This window comes from Naegleria fowleri (genome assembly GCF_008403515.1).
Source record: "Naegleria fowleri strain ATCC 30894 chromosome Unknown tig6, whole genome shotgun sequence".
NCBI lineage: Eukaryota > Heterolobosea > Eutetramitea > Acrasida > Naegleriidae > Naegleria > Naegleria fowleri.
The window spans coordinates 434,844-454,551 of record NW_025407938.1 but is presented as its reverse complement, the minus strand read 5'-3'; the positions used below and the strand labels follow the sequence as shown (position 1 = coordinate 454,551).

At 36.6% G+C, this 19,708-nt stretch overlaps 9 protein-coding genes across 9 annotated transcripts; 6 read left to right on the top strand and 3 right to left on the bottom strand.

The window, feature by feature from the left end:
• Positions 1 to 118: 118 nt before the first annotated feature.
• On the top strand, positions 119 to 3,062 carry FDP41_010469 (uncharacterized protein; the record flags this gene model as incomplete). The annotated part of the gene is made up of 7 exons (XM_044700770.1): positions 119 to 605; positions 775 to 1,224; positions 1,296 to 1,403; positions 1,456 to 1,617; positions 1,743 to 2,058; positions 2,182 to 2,573; positions 2,656 to 3,062. 7 exons carry the CDS (start codon positions 119 to 121, stop codon positions 3,060 to 3,062), a joined length of 2,322 nt encoding a protein of 773 aa, XP_044568117.1.
• A 35-nt stretch (positions 3,063 to 3,097) lies between these two features.
• Positions 3,098 to 9,075, bottom strand: FDP41_010468 (uncharacterized protein; the record flags this gene model as incomplete). The annotated part of the gene is made up of 9 exons (XM_044700769.1): positions 3,098 to 3,344; positions 3,399 to 3,481; positions 3,552 to 3,736; positions 3,880 to 3,924; positions 4,007 to 4,117; positions 4,175 to 5,661; positions 5,715 to 6,207; positions 6,260 to 6,936; positions 6,989 to 9,075. 9 exons carry the CDS (start codon positions 9,073 to 9,075, stop codon positions 3,098 to 3,100), a joined length of 5,415 nt encoding a protein of 1,804 aa, XP_044568116.1.
• Positions 9,076 to 9,797: 722 nt separating this feature from the next.
• Positions 9,798 to 12,395, top strand: FDP41_010467 (uncharacterized protein; the record flags this gene model as incomplete). Its single annotated transcript, XM_044700768.1, has 1 exon — positions 9,798 to 12,395. One exon carries the CDS (start codon positions 9,798 to 9,800, stop codon positions 12,393 to 12,395), a length of 2,598 nt encoding a protein of 865 aa, XP_044568115.1.
• Positions 12,396 to 12,533: 138 nt separating this feature from the next.
• On the top strand, positions 12,534 to 14,237 carry FDP41_010466 (uncharacterized protein; the record flags this gene model as incomplete). The annotated part of the gene is made up of 2 exons (XM_044700767.1): positions 12,534 to 13,925; positions 13,983 to 14,237. The coding sequence occupies 2 exons, from the start codon at positions 12,534 to 12,536 to the stop codon at positions 14,235 to 14,237; spliced, it is 1,647 nt and encodes a 548-aa protein (XP_044568114.1).
• A 155-nt stretch (positions 14,238 to 14,392) lies between these two features.
• On the top strand, positions 14,393 to 15,361 carry FDP41_010465 (uncharacterized protein; the record flags this gene model as incomplete). Its single annotated transcript, XM_044700766.1, has 1 exon — positions 14,393 to 15,361. The coding sequence occupies one exon, from the start codon at positions 14,393 to 14,395 to the stop codon at positions 15,359 to 15,361; it is 969 nt and encodes a 322-aa protein (XP_044568113.1).
• Positions 15,362 to 15,498: 137 nt separating this feature from the next.
• Positions 15,499 to 16,497, top strand: FDP41_010464 (uncharacterized protein; the record flags this gene model as incomplete). The annotated part of the gene is made up of 3 exons (XM_044700765.1): positions 15,499 to 15,727; positions 15,776 to 15,963; positions 16,033 to 16,497. 3 exons carry the CDS (start codon positions 15,499 to 15,501, stop codon positions 16,495 to 16,497), a joined length of 882 nt encoding a protein of 293 aa, XP_044568112.1.
• A 67-nt stretch (positions 16,498 to 16,564) lies between these two features.
• Positions 16,565 to 17,320, top strand: FDP41_010463 (uncharacterized protein; the record flags this gene model as incomplete). The annotated part of the gene is made up of 1 exon (XM_044700764.1): positions 16,565 to 17,320. The coding sequence occupies one exon, from the start codon at positions 16,565 to 16,567 to the stop codon at positions 17,318 to 17,320; it is 756 nt and encodes a 251-aa protein (XP_044568111.1).
• Positions 17,321 to 17,470: 150 nt separating this feature from the next.
• FDP41_010462 (uncharacterized protein) lies at positions 17,471 to 18,469 on the bottom strand (the record flags this gene model as incomplete). Its single annotated transcript, XM_044700763.1, has 1 exon — positions 17,471 to 18,469. One exon carries the CDS (start codon positions 18,467 to 18,469, stop codon positions 17,471 to 17,473), a length of 999 nt encoding a protein of 332 aa, XP_044568110.1.
• A 370-nt stretch (positions 18,470 to 18,839) lies between these two features.
• Positions 18,840 to 19,514, bottom strand: FDP41_010461 (uncharacterized protein; the record flags this gene model as incomplete). Its single annotated transcript, XM_044700762.1, has 2 exons — positions 18,840 to 19,052; positions 19,206 to 19,514. The coding sequence occupies 2 exons, from the start codon at positions 19,512 to 19,514 to the stop codon at positions 18,840 to 18,842; spliced, it is 522 nt and encodes a 173-aa protein (XP_044568109.1).
• Between the last annotated feature and the right edge of the window lie 194 nt (positions 19,515 to 19,708).

The window sequence follows — 19,708 nt, the reverse complement described above, 5'->3', positions numbered from 1 at the left end:
CCCTTCGAATCCTTTTTGGTCGAGTCTTCCTTTTTAAACTTGTCGTACAAACCGATCAACTAAATCAAAAAAAAATTGTTTCATAATTCCCTTTCATCCCAACAACACACTCTTTTTCATGTTTCAGAGTCCAAGCGAAAGTTGTGTATGTCCACCTTCCTTTCGAAACAATCGAAAAGTAACCTCTCCAGCCTCTATTGGCGACGACAACAACCAATGCCATGACATTCACTTTTCTGATGCTGCTCTCAGCTCCAATAGTTTGGACATCATGCATGGAACACCACCACCAACACAACTACATCAACGTTGGTCTTTGGCTGTCGAGGTCTCGGAGAATGGATCCTTCGTACATGATGATGATGATCGAATCTTTTCTCAACAACAAGAACGACAAGATGATGATCCTACACTAATAGTGGGTGTCAAAGAAGAAGGGACAATGAACAAGTTACATTCGCTTGGAAGTCACATAAAGGAAAGAACCAATTCTGATGGTGAAACAAAGAGTGGTTTGACGATTCCATCCTTGTTACCGAGTAAATTATTAGGTTCTAGAAAGAAGAAGGAAAAGAGAAAAGATGAAGAAGGATCTTTGACTTCATGTAAGTAGATGAGACGAGATATCATGTCATGCGTGACGAATGGTATCATGAATTGTATCATTCTCGTTTATTATTTCAAAATATCATTTTGGAATGATATTGGCATATGACACATATGAATTGAAATTCGATGGACAACAATCATCACATGTCCACATACATCACACAGTTGACAAGGAAGAATTAAAACAACTTTCAGAAGAATTTTCAGCCATCGATAAAAGCGGAAACATTGGTCTCAATGAATTTGTCAATTGTTTAGGAAGATTGAACGATTCTGACAATCAATCAGATGCTGACTTGGTATTAGGGAAAATATTATTTCGAGCATTCGATAAGGACAATAGTGGAACAATTGACTATAGAGAGTTTTTAGCAACAATGGCCATATTATCGAGAGGAAATGTGGAACAGAAATTAGAATTTGCATTTTCAATGATTGATTTAGATCACGATGGAAAATTAAGTAGAGAGGAATTACAGAAAGTAGTGACTGCACTGTACAAAGTGTTGACCTCTTTAGGATTGGGTTCAAAAACCATGCAAGATCCAATCGTGTATGCGAACAAATTATTTGATGAAATGGATGAAGAAAAGTGTGGATATTTAACATTGGAAGGTTTGTAGACTTCTCAATTGAAATTCAGACAAACATTCTCTTGTGATGAATGGTTACCATCGATCGAAAAGCTTACAAAAAGGGTGCTTTAAAGAATTCAAATCTTCTCAAAGGTTTGGGAGTTTTAGAGAGCTCAGAGAGTGTCATTGATCAAGGTGATGCTTCATCATCATCGACAGGTATGTGTTTCCGTTTCACAACAAGTCGCGTGACAATAACTGAATTTTATAGAAAACGGCATGGATCTCCTGACAGAGAATGATCTAAAAAACACGTCAGACAAACCAATGAAACACCAAGGAAAAATTATTGGATTTGGAAGTAGAAAATGGAATTTATGTTTAAACATGATGATAGGAATTCGACTGTCTTCCGATTGTATTGGATCCATAGGTACGTGTGAATCACATGGTTCTGAATGATCATCAACATGCATCAACATTGATTTGTCACCTGTGTTAATTAATTAATTTTCAAAATATTCATTCCCAAATTCACACACACACGCACTCATATAGATGAAAGAGATGTTCGAATGGAAGATTTTAGTGTGAGATTAATGTTCGATCTTCCCAAAGAATCGAGTAAAAATTTATTGAACTCTGAAACTACTAGTTATAATGATCCTCTTTCTGCAAGAGGATTCAACTCTGGCATGACCTTTGATTCAGAAGAAGTTGCAGCAACCTTTGTGGATTATGCTCCGTTTGTATTTAAACACATTCGAAGAATGACTGGAATTTCTGAAGCCAGTTACATGCTCAGTTTAGGTCCTGAGCAATTGCTTGGAAATTTGTTATTGGGAAGTATTTCAACCTTATCGGAACATTTAAGGTAAGTTGTGGAGTGATAGGTGGGTGACAACAATATGTGACTCACTGTTGGCCATGAACCTTTATTCAATCACTCATGATGATTGTATCAACTTAACAATGTCACCATGTCATGACATTTTAGCGATGGAAAATCAGGATCTTTTTTCTTTTATTCCAATGACCGAAAGTTTATGGTGAAAACCATTTCCAAAGCTGAAGTTTCATGTTTGAAGAGAATTCTTCCCATGTACTACAAGTACTTGTCACAAAATCCAGATTCACTCATTGTTCGAATTTTGGGACACCATGAAATGATTATCAACTCGGAGAGAATTAATTTCATTGTCATGGGAAATATATTTTCCTCCTCGAGACCACTTGTGGAGTTGTACGATTTGAAAGGAAGCACTCATGGACGAAAGAATCCTGAAGGATTTTGTAAAAAAGATTTAGATTTGCTCGAAAAGAAGAGAACATTCACAATTGGGTTGGAAAACAAGTTGAATTATATGAAAATTATTGAAAAAGATACTGGTATGTGCTTGAGTTATTGAATGAATGGTTAATTGGAAAATAATAATTAATGAAATGCAACCTTGGTTGAACTTCTATTTAGAATTCTTGTCAAGTTGCAATTTATTGGATTACTCACTTCTTGTTGGAGTGTGTAAAGCAGCAAGAAGCACATCGATTTCAAATGTTGACTCACAGCAAGAAGTTGCATCTCCAACCACACCCACCACATCCCGTAAAATGAGTGGATTTGTTGGTGCAAGATTAATGAGAAAGAATAAGTGTGTTTGTGCCATTCCAAGCACTCAACTTGCGAAAAACCTATCCTCTGAAGAAGAGTCAGAGCTGTACTACATTGGAATTATTGACATTTTGACAGAGTGGAGTTTCAAGAAGGAGTCTGAGCATCATTTAAAGTCCATCACAAGCAAAGCTGAAACTATTAGTGCCATTCCTCCAAAGCCCTATGCCGAACGATTTTTCAAATTCATGTATCAAGTATTTGAGTAAGGATATGTACAAGATGCGTGAAGGAATAGTCTACTTTATTCAGAAAGTGAAGGTTTAGAACCATTTGCATTCTCTAGTTGGTTGTTTTGATTGAGTTTCTCGACGCTTAATTGATCATTTTCATTTCTTGTGAGTTGATTGATTTCTTCTGGCGTCAATATAGCACATACATGATGGCAAGCGTTCAATAAATAGGTTTGTGTCAGGCCTTTACCTTTCACATCGATCGTTTCTTCGATAAACGTCAAACCTAGATCGTGTACTCGTTCGTAGGTTGAACGGCTATTAAATCAACAAATTTGCATGCATCAAACCCAAAGACATTGTGACACTTACCTTATTCTAATTCTTCCAGCCAAGGATGTCGATTCCATTCTTGAGGCAACATTGATGGTATCTCCCCACAGGTCGTAGGCAAACTGTTGACAAACGTAACAAAAAGTTTTTCACAACGTTGGAAAATGGAATTTTTCAAACAACAATACATACCTTTTTCTTTCCAATAACTCCTGCAACAACGCTACCCGTGTTGATGCCACAACGAATGTTGATTTGTTTAGGAGGTGAGTTATTTTCATTAGTGCCGCTATAAAACTCTGTCATCAAATTGCTGTTAAACCCTCGTATTACTGAAAATGTATCCATGGCAAAACGCAGCACTCGCTCAGGATGATCTGCATCCATAGTTCAATGTATGTGAAAAAAGAACAATTGTTCAAAATTGACAAAGAGAATATCAACATCCCAAGAGTAGAGATATATGATCATCATGGTTATTTTCTAATAATTGTACTCATAACTCCAATAATATACCTACCTGACAAGCTATTAAACAATCCACCAGCACAAAAATATGCATCTCCTAGATTAACATTTCGTATTAAGGTTAATATGGACAATATCCGTTGTTACCAACGTTTGAATTGACACAATTAAAAACATACCAATGGTTTTGATTTTTTCAAGTTCATAAGTGTCGGTGAGGTTATCAAATCCATTGACAATCATATTCAGCATGGCTACCAAATCTGTTGGTGACATGGTGGATGACATTGCTTAACAAGAAGGCAAACAATATTAAATAAAACTTATTTTGCATTTTCAGAACCTACCTGTGAAATTGACCATATCGCTAAAAAAGCAAGTCACATCTGTAAACTTTTCGGCAATCAGAGAAATGCCACTCTTTAACTGGGAAGCAACAACCTCTGGAAGAATGTTGAGCAGCAACTTTTCACTATTCTTCTTTTCTTCAGCAAGAAGAGAATTTTGTTTCTTTTCACTGGTTACATCTTTGAGAAAACAGGTGACAATTTGCTTCTTTTCAAAGACGGAAATGAATATAGTTACTTTGGCAGGAAACAATGTTTGGTTCTTTCTGAGACAATCCACGTCAAAGGTTTCTCCTTTGGAATCATGTTCAGTAACGCTTGATTTCATCGATTCGATTTCTTTTCTTATCGATTCTTGCTTACTCTTTTCAAACAGTGACACTAATGGCTTTCCAATGACATCTTCGTGTTGATATCCAAACATTCTAAGAGAGGCAGGGTTCACAATTTCCATACCCAGTGCCGAATTACACAGCACAACTCCTTCAACGGATGCATTCAAAATTGAAATGAGTTTGGCGTCTGAGTTGTCTGAATTCGCATGGCGGTTAAACCTTTCCAAAAAGCTTATTAAGGAATGATATAAAACATAATTTTTCAAGCGTTCGTTACTCTCAATAGTTTCAAGAGAAATATAATTGAACATCATTCGCATGATGAAAGTGGTTTTTGAATGAAGAGACATGGAGTTGACTAAAAACAGTAGCAATACAATCAAGGCTGCAAAAGCAAGCACAGCAACAGCTGTAAATACTTCAAGCTTTGGTTCAGATGAGGCAAAAGCGAATACGTCTGAAAATTCGATCAACACTTGAGAGGTGTAACTTGTTAGAAAAGCAACATCCATGAAAAAGTCAATATTTTGCCACATCGAACTGTCAACAGCTTGAACGTTTTCGATCAATTTTCTACTCTTCAAAACAATCTCAGAAATGGTGCTATCAACTCCAACAACACATGAAAGGTTATGACGAGATGTGGATGCGTGTAAAACTTTTTCAAGAGTGCAATTTTCGTTGCCCTTGATCATTTCATCAGTTTCCGGAAATAGACCAATCACTCTGTTGTCAATACCTGTTTGTGAGTTCGATCCAAACAAACACTTCCCCCAATACTCACGAAGAGAATTCACAATATTATTGAAATCACTGTGGAAAAATTCGAGCTCGTCATTCCTCAATAATTGTGTCTGGTTGGCAATTGCTTTTGAAGTGAATATTTCAGTTACATAAAAGGCGAGATGCTGAATAAAAGTGAGAGTGCCATAACTGTACCTGATGGTAGAATATGATCTTACACTATAATTAGTATTAGAAAGTGTTTGCTCCAAAAACAAAACACAACTTAGGGTTACCGTGAACACAAGAGCTATGGAAAGTATGATGAACAAATTTTTGGGTTTGAGATATGCGGCTTTAGAAATGTGGATGGTCGTTTCGTCACCAACCTTCTTTCCGAGTTCGTGATAGATCTTTCCAATCTCATTTCTTAATGTACATACATTGTTTTCAAAATGATCGATATTGAACCCAACACTTACCTTGTTACAAATTTTTGTAACAGCTTAATTTGTTTCTTTACAATAACCAAATCAAACCTCATGAAAATCATAAAAAAGATTGAAAATAGAACATAAATGGAAAGAGCAACAGAGGTATAAACGATATAAGTATGATTCAATTCTATAGCATCATTCTGAGAAGAGTTCATAAATTCGTTGCAAAATGTTGAATAGGCATGTATAAAGGTGTCAAAGTTTCGATGCAAAAGCATGAACTCATAACTGGTCAAGGTTTGAAGGAGTTCAGTTTCGTCATAGTTCAGCAATTCTTTTGTAGCTTCTATTATCATGTTGTTAATATCCGCTATTGTGGCATTTTCTTGTGCAGTAACATTGTACACTCTAATATTATTGTTTTCAATTTGAGGAATTAGTACAGGAAAGCCTTCTCCATGATACACAGAATAAATTCTATCCGAGAATTTTGAGTTATAAGCAGCATCTCTTAATTCAATTGCCAAATTTCTCATTTCTTGATGTCATGTTAATTGGAAAAAACAATAACAAACATTGGCTCAACTCACCTTGCATCATTTCCTTATTTTCATCAAGACTTAGAAACAACTGAGTCGATAGGTCATGGGGAAAACTCTCAGTTCCAAACCCATGTACCAGTTGAAATCCTCGTGTATTGACCAATACAGTTGTTAAACCCATAATAGGAGCGCAAGCACTTCGTGCTGTTGTTACGTGATCTGTCACCTCATGAGAAATGAAATAGCCCATGAGTAAACTTGCTGTGACGAGGAGAAAAGAAATTACAATGAAAATTCCGAACAGCCCTAGTTGAATAACTCTCGAAGATGGCGTTGATAATGTGGATCTATAAGTTAATTCTCGCTTTGCTTCATTGTTCAAAGTGTCGACTCCAGTGAGATCAAAGCTGGTCTCGCTATTACCTCTTTCCAAATCATAGGGTTTCTCTTCTGTTGGATTTTTAGAATGAACACTTAAAGTGATCGAGGTATTAGAACGATATCTCTTGTCTGCCTCTTGCAATGTCGATAGGTTTTCCTCTGATTCTGGATGAACAACTCTTGTCGAGGTCTTGGTTTTTTTAAGAATCTTCTTTGTGTTGTTATTTCTATAACCTGCAATGCGTTTTCGAACAGATTCTTCTTCCTCAATACCAGAGGCCTCTACATAAAATTCTTGAGCAAGCTGTTTGTTGAATTTGAAATCTTCCAAATATTTTGCATACCTTGATCATTGTTGTTGATGTGTTCCATGTTTGAGAAATGTTGAATACTTACATTCGCAGAACAGTTTTGTCGTTGTTATAAAGTTTGAGAACGTTTTTGAAAATAGAGTCACATTCTCCTTCTAATATCGCACAACGAATCATCATTCTTTCAAGTTTTTCGTATGAAACAATCTCTTGCATTAACTCCTTAAAAAAGTGTCTATGAATAGCTGTTAATTCTCTAGTTTTCTTTTCCATTTTGAGGAGTGTTGCCTTTAACTCCATAGATCCATCAGTTTTAATTACTTCTGATGTAAATACTTCAATCTCTTTTTTCTTTTGGCCAATAAGGAACTTGATATAAATGTTAGGACGTTGTTTCATGGCCTTCTTTAACAAGGCGTGAGCAAAACTCGCTGAATTAATTTCGTCAGGTATAAAATATGCCACAATTTGAGATGAAATTATGAGAGAATGAACATCATTGAAAGTTTTCAAAGACGTCACACCACGAATAAAGCTAATTCCTTGAAGTAAATCATCATGATGGGATGAAGAAGCCATGGAAAACTTAAGAAACAAATATAAGAGAGGCAAATGCTTGTTATCATCCATTACTTGAAATAATTGCAATAGTTCACGTTCTCCTTCGTTGTCTTCTTGTGGATTAAAGTACATGCTCTTGAACATTTTAAAAACAATCCTCGTATAAATTTCCATTCCAATAAATCCAGCAATAAAGAAAAGAGTCATCAAACCAATGGTCATCATGGCCATCGCAATTCCAAATTCATCACTCAATGTCGCATTAGTCAAATGTGAAATAAGCCCGCCGATAGAAGTTCCTAATCTACATGCAGTTATTGCAAAGACAAGAGAATTTTCCCATCTTCTCATCATTGGTATTGTTTTAAAGACCAAGTATGACATCGCAAGGCTTATCACTATATGAGCAGAGGATCGTGCAAAGGCAAAATGCGGAGGTATAAGGTAATGTATGGTAATTGAAACAATGTTACAACATAGAAAGCTCACTCTAAAAACTAAGGAATCACTCTTGAATAGAGAAGTGCTTAAAGGATGCATGTGTGGTATGATACACGAGGACAATACAGTTAATACAAGTAGGGCAATCATTCCAATCAGTGCAATTGTCCACATGATAATATTCTCGCTTGCAAAACAAGCAGTCGTGGGAAATCTATTGAGATTCATTTGCATGCCACCATTATCAGTGAAAGAAGACGGTTGCGTGTGGTTGGAAGATTGAGTGGTGACTGAATTATGGTTGACATCAGAAGTAAATACATGAGGTCTAGTTTGAAATCCATAACCACAATCAAAGAAGCTTGAAAAGATAAATGCCATCGGTGTCGACAAAAGAATGATGATAAAAGAGAGAGTGTGAAGAATCTTTCTCAAATACACCACCATAGCAGATGTCTCACGTGCAGCTCTCCTTCCAATAATGTACAGCAAGATCATGATCAATAAGAGAACTAAGGCAGCACTGGTAATTCCCACTGCTCCGTAATAAGGTAGCAAATCCATAGAGAGAGATGTCGACCAATTAGCAATGGTAAATATCCAACTTCCCCACTGTCCAAACAAAAAGTCTTGCGGACTTAACACCGGGATGAATAGGAAACTCCAAAATAGCTGAGCGTGTAATACCAAATCGAGAAGGTAATGTTTCCATCCATGTCTTCTCGAATTATTTTGCATGGTGTAAAGAAAGAGCATGACATCTTGAGTGATCTTGTAGTGCAAGGTCGAGAGATCCGTAGAGGAAAAGGTCTCTCCAGAAGTGCTCGAGAAACTCTCATTTCTAACCTCCGAATTTGCCTTCTTGAATCCTGATGACAATGCGCTTGTAGGTCCTACATGTGTTGTGGATGGTTGTTGGTGTTCATGTGTGGTATGAAGAGGTTGAGAGGCTTCATTGACTGAATTCGAGGAATCAGATGTATGAACGTGAGCATTGTGCAATCCTCCACCAGTATCCACAGCACCTTGATGATGGTGGTTATGGTGGGTATGGTTGTTGTTGTTGTGGTTATTAGTAGGAGGGTGAGGCTTAGTAGTAGCAATACTGTGGTTGGCATTTATACTGTTTGAGGGAAAGGAGGGATTAAGGTTTTGAGGGTTGTTGGTCATTTTTTGCTTTTCCCGAAAAAGTGGTTTGTCATTACCAAATAAGCAAGCATGTAAATGGCGACGAACGTGTTTGGTGTTGTTTGTTAACGAGAGTATGTGTGGCGGACATGGTGTATTTCCACAATAAACTAGGAGGACAAAATGGTTTTTTGAAAAAATTTGCCAAGGGTGTGCAAGAATCGAAGGGTAGAACTGGATCTCTACTCTCTGCTATTACTGTGAAAACTAAACAATAATTACCCACTTGTTCCATTATTGGGGAAAATAAAACCAATGGTGAAGATTTCATGGATTCATCACTCAAAAAAAATAATGAAAAATTTAGAGAGATTTCACATAATTTAAATTTCAATTATTTTCAAATGCACACAGCAACAACATAAAATAATATTCAGAATTCTAATTCCGAAATACTCTTTTAAAAGATGTGGAGGAGGATCACACAACCGGACAAGGATAGAGACACGACAATATATTTTTTTTTTAGGCAGCCGATTCGTTTGGGATGTTGCTATTGCCTTCACAATTTCCTCAAAGAGAAACGCATGGATCAGGCATGTACCTAAAGTTCAAAACTGGTACGGTAATCACTTGGCTCTGTCAACGTCAAATGTCATTTTTAATAAGGATGCTCTACAAATAAGAAACATGCATTTATCTCAACAGCAAGATAAAAAAGCTTGCAAGATCACTTCAGAACGAGAACCATCAACACAAAAAAGATGAGTGACAATTCGATCACCACATCTTCAGCACCGTTAGCATCATCGATAGAGCAAGAGAAATCCACCATTCAAACATTAACAGATTCTTTATTCAAACTCTGCAACATCCAAGAGATCGAAACCAATGCTCACTTTCAACAAATCACTGAAAGCACTTCCCAACAATTCAAAGAATGTCAATTCCCTGATAATGAATATCATACGAAAGGCATTGCAGACGTTTGTTTTTGGATCTCGCTCTGCTTACCCTATGCTTCATTCGAAGATCTTCGGCTGTTTGCTGCTATTCTTGCATATCTGAGCGTTGTGGATGATGCATGCGATCAAGAAAAGGATCTTACTGGAGAATTAAGAGACGAACTTGAATCTCATATTGAATTGTTGACGACAATCGAATCGATTTTCAACAACAACCTCAAAATCACTTCAACACTCGAAAGTCCATCATTTCAACATCAAATTACATCACCAACGGATTCGCCTTATTATTGTTCAATGACCAGTCCTAATGAATCAAGTACTCTATTAGCACTTTCATCTATCACAACAAGTCCTTTTTCTCCTCAATGCAACACCGTTCAACACAAAATCGAACCTTGTCACAATCCATCTTTGGAGCTTGGAAAGAAAGTCCTTTTCCAGTTATATACATCTCGATCTGCAAATGTCTCTTCTAAGACAAGGATGGAAATTGACCATTTTCAGAATGTTCGATTCATCATGATGGAGACATTCGAGCACAATGTTGGGATAGCTAATCTATGGGCGAAAGACTCAAGTCCAACTTTAACCGATTACATGAAAATGAGAGAGAATGATTCTCTAGCAAAAATTTTAATGTATTTTGGCTTTATGTTAGCCATGAGTGATAAAACGAGAGATGACGATGATGATGTGGTCATCGATAAAACACAAGTGACAGAAATGGGTGAAAACTGTAACCCATTTGAAGAGCTCAGAAAGAGTGAGTTCTATAAGAGTGCTGTCAAGGTATGCATTTTGGTCAATGACATATGTTCCTACCCCAAAGATCTGAAATGTGAAATTCAGAACAATTATATCTCTCTGTGGATGAAAGAGCATGAAGGATCAAATCTGGAGGAGAGTTTCATGCACGGTATTTCCGAGCTTGTCAAATGCGTGAGAATTATGAATCAACAATTGGAAGAACTCTCTTCAAAGAAAGATGATGATGAATCCATTCGATTGTTTTCAATCTTTAAGAACTTTAAAACTGTTGCCGTGGGATACATGGGATGGTGTCTGAAATCACCTCGATTCAAACATGAAAATCATCCAGTGCCTCAATTGAAAAAGATGCCAAAGACGACCACCAAAGACAACTCCTCTCTCGAGACAACATCCAGTGTTCCTCCAATGTTGACAATTAACACACCATCTGCACCTGTCACCTACTTGGATGTCATTCGAAATGAAAAGAGGAAGAGATTCCTATTGAATAATTCCAACCACCATTGCTCGATCACGATCGACATTGGGGATGATTCTCTGTCAGACGGAAAAGTCACCACACTCTCCAAACAAAACAACATTTGCAACGATGAACTTATCTTTGATTCCTTTCCAGACGTTGCCTTTCAACAAGTTGCTTCTCAAACTGTATCTGTAAGTAACTCGGCCATGGACGAAATCATCTCAATCGCAATGATCAAACGAAAAGAACATGATGTAGTGAACGTCACCGATTTAAGGAGGAGCGAACTCGCGTATAATCACATTCTCAATGGAGTGCCTCTGATCATGATGGTCCTTCACTACTTTGGTATCATGTCGTGGTGGCAGATTTTTCTCATTCAACAATATTGTACCATCAGGTGGACTCTCTCCTTACACACTCTTTTACATGCATGTGCCAAGTTTGATTTCTTTTCTGAAGTTTTGATTGGTATGGGTAATTTTGGTCAGTTTTTCACACTCTCAGCGGCAAAGTATGGTCACAAAACACATCACATGTTTACAGAGACAGAGAAGGATGCAGATTATGTGTTCTTTGCGACAAATAATGTGTTACTTCTTCTCATCAAGTGTCTGTTTTTTGCAGAATACTACTCGTATATTTATGTTTCACACTTGGTAAAGAAATTGAAAGCAAATGAGAACCTTCATGATGCCATTCATTCTGGAGAATTCAAACACTTGGTAAGATTTATAGCCATCATGACTGTGAAAATATTATTTTTCATTGCATTCATTGGAATTTTCTCCACCTCTTTCATGGTTGTCATTCTAAGTGCAAGATTTGCTTCGAGTTATGTGTTGGCCATTTTCACTCAACTCATTCACAAATTAGATATGGTTCTCTTTTTTAACAGAATGAACAAGATCTTCCCAAGACGATTGCATTTGGATCGATTGCTGAATCTCATCTTTGGATCCAATATTCATGTGGTTAAATATCATGCCATTCATCATGAGTTTCCATGGATCTCACCCACATCCTACTATCCTTATTTAATGAATTGCGAGCGAGAGTTGAAACAAAACACAAAGTCCTCAACGTCCAACTCTTCTTCTACCCTATCCACTGTATCAGGAGCACCTGTAAATTATTCAATTGCCGAAAATTCAGTCTAAACTAATGTACATAATATAAATTGAGTAAAGTCATTCAAGTCCCGTCTCTTCCTGTGTGAATAAAACATGTACATATTTAGAAAAATAACACTTTTTGATTGACCGATCATGAGATGCTTGTTTCAACAAGCAAAAAAAATGCAAATAAACTTGAGGCGATCGTTTGAAGCATGGTGGTCTTCTCTTTGTTCACCACGACACAAGTCGAGTCTTAAACATGCTATAACAACAACAACAACCACCACCACGAGCAAACCATGTCTTACAAAATTATCATTGATGAATAATGTATTATTATTACAAGAAACACATCATCATCATGAACGAAGGTCGTTCCATACTTGCATCAGGTTTAGTGTTCCGAATCTACCAGGCTTGGATGAAGGCACACCAAAAGTTAATAATTCCTCTTCACCTACTACTACCAGTACCGATACTGGTAAAATCAATCCAGCTACTGCCACCACCAATTCACAAGAAAAAAACAACATCTCTTCATCATTGGATGGAAAAGAAGAGGCAGAACCAAAACTTTCCTTTTTAGCACTTGATGCTACTACCTTGAAACATTTAATATCCAATCAAAATATTGGAGAGGCCATCAAAGAGACTCAACAAAAAGTTTCTCGGTGGACTCGAACATTCAGATCATTAATGCAAAATACTTGGATATTTAAACTTGCTACTGTACTGTTTGTTCTCCTCGTGTTGGTTGTTGAGGAATTTTTGAAATTGTCAAGAGTTCAAGAAGAATTTAAAACTCAAGTTTCAGACGACGACAAGACACATTATGTTCAAACAATTGAGAGAAAGAAGGAAGAGGAAGAATTGCTGAATTTTGCTGTACATTCATTGAATCAATATGCAATGATTGTTGGAGAAAGTGGAAGTGGAAAATCTGAAATTGTGAGCAGATTGGTTTACAAAGCACGCAAGCAAGGTATTCCAGTTTTTTATTCAGCAGCAACTGAACGACAATATGAGGCCCGATTGAAAAGCGAATTGGGATACTTTACACTGATCAATTCTTTCTTTCACTATGTTAAAAAGCTGCTTAATGTTGACTCGTCAAGTGATATATTATCAGATTTAGAAAAAGTGGGAATTGAGATCAAAAAGAAAACAGGAAAACGGCCACTGATGGTAATTGACAATGCTCATCGACTGAATGCCAACGATGAAGGTAAACAATTTTATAGAAATCTTCAAGAGCTTGCTAAAAAGATGGCCGACTCTGAAGCTTTGAATCTCATTTTTGTGATAACAGTAGATGGAGACAAGACTGTGAATACGACATCCGAATATAGTAGTAGACTACGAGTATATGAAATTGGTGAAATGACAAGGGATGAAGCGAAAGCATTTTTGAGAAAAAAGTTCAACGTCACCGATCCGCAAGAACTGGAACGAATTTTTAGTGTGACTGGTTATATACCAAAGTACCTCAATCAATATAACCAATTATATCAAGTGGATTTGGCTATCACAGAGAAGTTTATTCACAGCGGAGTTGACCCTCTTTATAATAAGGTAAGTTGACTAGAACTTGAAGATTTAAGTACAACGTTATATTTTTATATGCAATAGGCATTTCAGGATGTTTCAAGATATATTTTGCAACATGGATCCATTGACATCCATGACTTTGAGGCCATGACCCCATCATCAGAAGTGGTCAAAGAATGTGGATACAATTGCACGGTCACAGAATCTGTTCCAAATTCTGTTCGAAAATTGTTGGAGAGAAATTTAATTTTCAAAAGAATGGGAAGAACCATCACCTTCAAGAATACTGCAATTCTGAACTATGTCAAACATCTACTTGATAAACTGGAAGAATAATTCATTTCAATACAAAGACAATCACTTTTGGGAGAGTAGGAATTCTCTAGGCTCGTAAATAGTGAACTACAGCTTGATAAAGTCCACAAACGGACACTCGGTGCATGAACTTGTCTCTATCGACCAATGAGGATTCTTTTATGGAGATTAAAAAAATGTTTCTTGTGCTTCTTTTCACACTCGCTGCCCTGATTGCAGGCATCTCATACATGATCAATCAAAAACGCAAGCCTCTTCTTGATATCCCATCACAGGGTCGCGTTGTCGTTGTTAGTGGAGCAGCAGGTGGCTTCGGATCACTGACATGCAAAGAATTACTTGACAAGTGGCAATGTAGAGTGATCGCCATTGACATCAACAAACAATTCCTTGAAGATAAATTTAAAACAGAATTATCATCGGAAAAGATTGCATCACGTCTACAATTAATCGAATGCGATATTACCCAAGTGGATCATGTCGAAAGAGCAGCAAAAGAAATTCGCCAAACACTCTCGAATTGGAATGCCGACTCGATCTTCGCACTCGTCAACAATGCAGGAATTGCCAATGGCATCAGTACCAAAAAACGATGCGGAATTGTCGAACACACTGAAGATGAATTACAACAAGTGTTTGGTGTGAATTTATTTGGGCATGTCAGAATGTTAAGAGAGTTGTATCCACACATGACCAAAACTCACAGCAAGAAAGATCATTCCTCTCCATATGGATCCATTGTTATTAATATTGCAAGTGTTGCTGGCCTTGTTGCACCACCATTCTTTGGATTTTACACAAGTTCTAAATTTGCTATGGTTGGATTGAGCGATTCTTTGAGACGTGAATTCAAAGCAGTGAATAATGGAATGAGATTGACTTGTGTGGAACCTGGCTTTTCTAGAACCAATATTTTAAATTTGAAACCATTTGATGAGAATTCTGAATATTATGACATTGCCGTCAAGAAACAACAAGAAGCGAAACGACTCCTTGATAATGCTCAAGATCCATCTCATGTCTCAAGTGCCATTTGTCAACAAATATTTTCATCCAATAATGTACCTCATTTGGTGATTGATCATTGGTACATGAAAATTGTATGGCATTTGTTCAAAATGTTTGGTTTGGATACTTTTTTGTAAACATGTGCACACTATCTAATTCAGAGGTAAGAGAAATTAAAAACATTAAATTCGAAACAATTCATACATGTCATTGTTAATACCAACTATGAAACGAGCGCAAATTTCTTCTTTTGAAGCGTGCTGTGTTTAAAAAAATGCTCATTCAATTCTTTAGTGATCTTCACATTGAACACTTTGAATCGTATGCAAAATTTCAAAGTTGCTATAAGGAAAAATACAATCATCACTTGTGCGAAAAACCCTATGGAGATGTACTCGTGTTGGCAGGGGATATCGGAAATGCGTTTTTTCAAAGTTATTTTGAATTTTTGAATGATCTCTCTAAAAAATATTTGCATGTGATGATTGTTGCCGGAAATCATGGTAGGTCATAATATCGTGTATGATGATTGAATTATTTGGGAAAAATAGAATATTACAAAAATGAATATTGGACTTGTAATGAACAAATGAAGAAAATTTGTTCTCAATTCAATAATGTTCATTTCTTGAATAGAGAAAGTGTGGAGATTACTTCAAAACGTGGAGAAAAGATTTTATTCTTGGGATGTGCATTATGGTCACATGTACCAGATCATGCAACATCTGTGGTTCAAAAGGTAATGCATCACATGTTTTTTGACCAATTTTGAATCATGATCTATTTATTTGTGGAACAAATTCAATAGTCTTTGAATGATTATCGTTTAATTACCATCAATGATGATCATATCAATACAAACAGTATATCCTCACGGCGACTTCTCACTGTTCAAGATACCAATCTCTTTTTCAAACAAGATTACACCTTTCTTAAGGAAGCGATCGAAAAGGAAAGACATAGTTCTTCACCACCACGAAAGATGGTCGTCATTACTCATCATGCTCCAATGACGACAGGTGTGGGAGCTCCATATTTTGAAAATACCCAAGATGAAAAAATCAAGATGTACAATACTTCATTTGCTACAGATTTGAGTCATTTGATGGGATCACCTGTGGTGTTGTGGATTTTTGGACATACTCATTATTCAGCCATTCAACAAGTGAATGGAACGAATATTGCAAGTAATCAATTGGGATATTTGGCTGGACCAAATGATGATCGAATTGTCAATGTTTTTCGAGAAGATTTAACTTTTGAATTATACTAAACACTGAGAGAAGATTGAAGTCAATAGTAAAAAATCAAACGACTTTGTCGTCATGATTCCCAAAAAAATGTTTGAAAGGCCAATTCCTTCGTCGTCATTGGCATCCACTTATTCACCCAGAAGATATGGTGTCTATGCAGTGCTTCATCCCTCACAACCATCTCCACCTTCCGATTTGTTTTATGAATTTCCAATTTTTTTGCAGTTATTGGATCGATACATTCATTCAGAAATCAAGAGTGTTGCAACCGATCATCATCATTTGGAGTATGGTACTCAACATATTTGGGGTAATTTATTTCACGTTACGTTGGTAGGATTTACAGAAATGCCGGCTCATGATCTTGATGATCTCAAGAAAGTGTTATCGGAGATGGAAAATGTTGGAACTCGAGACCACAACGAGTCCGAAGAAATTACTTTAAAGTGGAGAATGAGTCATGATAAAGAACAACCATTACTCGATTTTAGGGTCATGTTCAAAAATCAGGGATTTGTTGAGATTGTTCAAAAGTTGTCTGAAATGGAATTTTACAAAATTGAACATCACAGAAAACGACTTCGGCTTAAAAACGATTATCATGCTTCATTGTTATCCGACGTAAAACCTTGTAAGAAGGATGAGATTGTGAATTTCTTTTCCAAATATAGGGATTTACTACCGAACATTTATGCATGCCTAGTGGATGACTCCGATGGCACTTGTCAACAAATTATTTCGGACATGTTCAAAAATTTGAGGTGGTGTCTGAAAATTGTGAGCTATGACAATGTCAAAGAACCGCTTGAAAGATGGAAAGAACACGACACATTCATCATGTAGGCTCACGTGGTGTGTGTTCGCCCAGATATTGAAAACAGACTGTTCATTTAAGTAATAATGTTCTGAAAATTAAGAATTCACAATTCAAGAGCAACGGTCAGGAGACTGCAATTTATTTACAAAAGACCGAAGTCCGAATTCAAGTGGTTCTTAATATTTGTAAGTATCCACCTTCTTTGGCTTTTTAACCTTCTTAATCTTCTTACACACTCTCTTCTTGTAGACACACACTTTCTTGTAAGGGGCGCGTCTCTTACAAATCTTTCTTCCTTTGGTGTAATTGTACTTGGTACACTTCTTCTTTGGTGGTGCTCTCTTACAACACTTCTTCCAATACTTCTTATGAATACACTTGGCTGGATAGGTCTTTTTATGAGAACAGTATCTCTTCTTCTTGTGCTTACAACATTTTGTCACATTCTTGTAATGATTGCAATATTTACGAGTGCCCCATTTGCGACAATATTTTCTGTACTTGTGATACATGCACTTGGTGTAACATTTGTGTCTCTTACAATAACGACGATAGTTGTGCTTGAGACATTTGGTCCTGTAACCAATAATACGACATTTACGAACGTATTTGCAGGAGCGTTTTCTTGGAGCATATGGATCCACATACTTGTCACACTTCTTCTTGGTGTAACACTTCTTAATTGGAATTCTTTTTGGAGTTCTGCAAGTGGTCTTCTTTCTGCCCCATTTGGTGCATTTCTTGTATTTTTTGGTTTGGACACAATACTTTTTATGAACGTGTCTCTTGCAATATTTTCGAGTGCCATAACTGTCACAGACTTGCTTGGTTTCATATTTGTGGCAATACTTCTTGTACTTGTGTCTGACACACTTAGTGTAAGGCTTGCTGTATTTGTCACACTTGGAATATCTCTTATGCTTCAAGCATTTACCCTTTCCGACCACCATATACTTGTCACAATACTTTTTACGACCAACCCACTTGTGTTTGAGACATTTTCCACGAACGTACTTGTGAAGGACACACTTCTTACGACAATGTTTTTTCTTTGGAGGTTTGTAAGTGTCAACCTTCTTGTAAGAATCAACCTTCTTGTAAGTGTCTGCTCCTGCTACAAAGACTGCAGCAAAGAGGAGAAGTGCAACAAGCAATACAAGTGAAATTGATTTCATCTTGTTGTTTTTTTTGGTGTGGAACTTGTAAGGAGGGAGAATGGTACACAATTTATAGGAAATTTATGAAGTGCTGGAAGGACTTGAAAAGAGTTGTAATTGTCTGTCGTTGATTGAGATGTTTCACAACTGACCGGCAATGTCAAGACAGGAGATCAAAACCAATCCTTTGAGTACTTACATGGACCAAAATTGGAAAGACAAGAGAAAGATTGAAGAATAAAAAGTTCCAAAAGGTACTAATTAAATTCCAAAGACCAAGACTTCTTATTGTCATTACGTTTTAGGGTCTATAAACATTTTTCAAGTACGTTTGTCATCAATCCTTCCAAAGAACTTGCGAAATGACAAGAGCTGTAGTGAACTTTATTTACTCTGAAGATGGCTTTTCTTCCAACAATTTTTTGATATCTTCTTCAATTTCCAATGGTTTCGTGTAGGGTGAGTATCTACCCAACACTTTACCCTCTCGTGTGATTAAGAATTTGGTAAAGTTCCACTTGATGGCATTGAACATGTAACCTTCTCCCTCCTTCTTCAAGTATTTGTATAAGGGAATAGTGTCACTACCATTGACAGTCGTCTAACAACGCCAATATTTATTTAAAAATCGAAATTGATAAAATATTGATCACGAATTTCATATATGAAATAATAATATTATAATACATTAATTTATGATTAAATAATAATATAATAATAAGAAATCCCAAAGCGAAAAGAACATCATACACACCTTTGCGAAAATCTTGAATGAAACATTAAACTTTTTACGAGCAAATTGACAAATCTCTTCATTACTTCCTCTCTCCTGGAAAGCAAATTGATTGCACGGAAAGGCCAAAATTTCAAAACCTTGATCCTTATACTTTTCGTAGAGTTGTTGCAACTCTTCATATTGTGGAGTGAGTCCACACGACGAAGCAACATTCACAATCATTAGTACTTTTCCCTTGTATTCGGACATGGAGACTTCATTGCCCTGAGCATCCGGAACGGTGAAGGAATAAAATTCAGAAGAACTCGCTGCTGATGAGGATGACATTTTTTCGCCTTGTGATTCGAAGTCATGAATGACGACGACAGAAAATTCAAAACTAAATTTCACACCCATGATCAAACCAACAAGTTTCCTGATTTGGGGATGCCACTCGAATAAGAAAACTTGATCCTGAAGTGATTTACAACAACATCTCTCAACTCAATTTATATTGAAGGTATTTCTTCTTTAGAATGTTA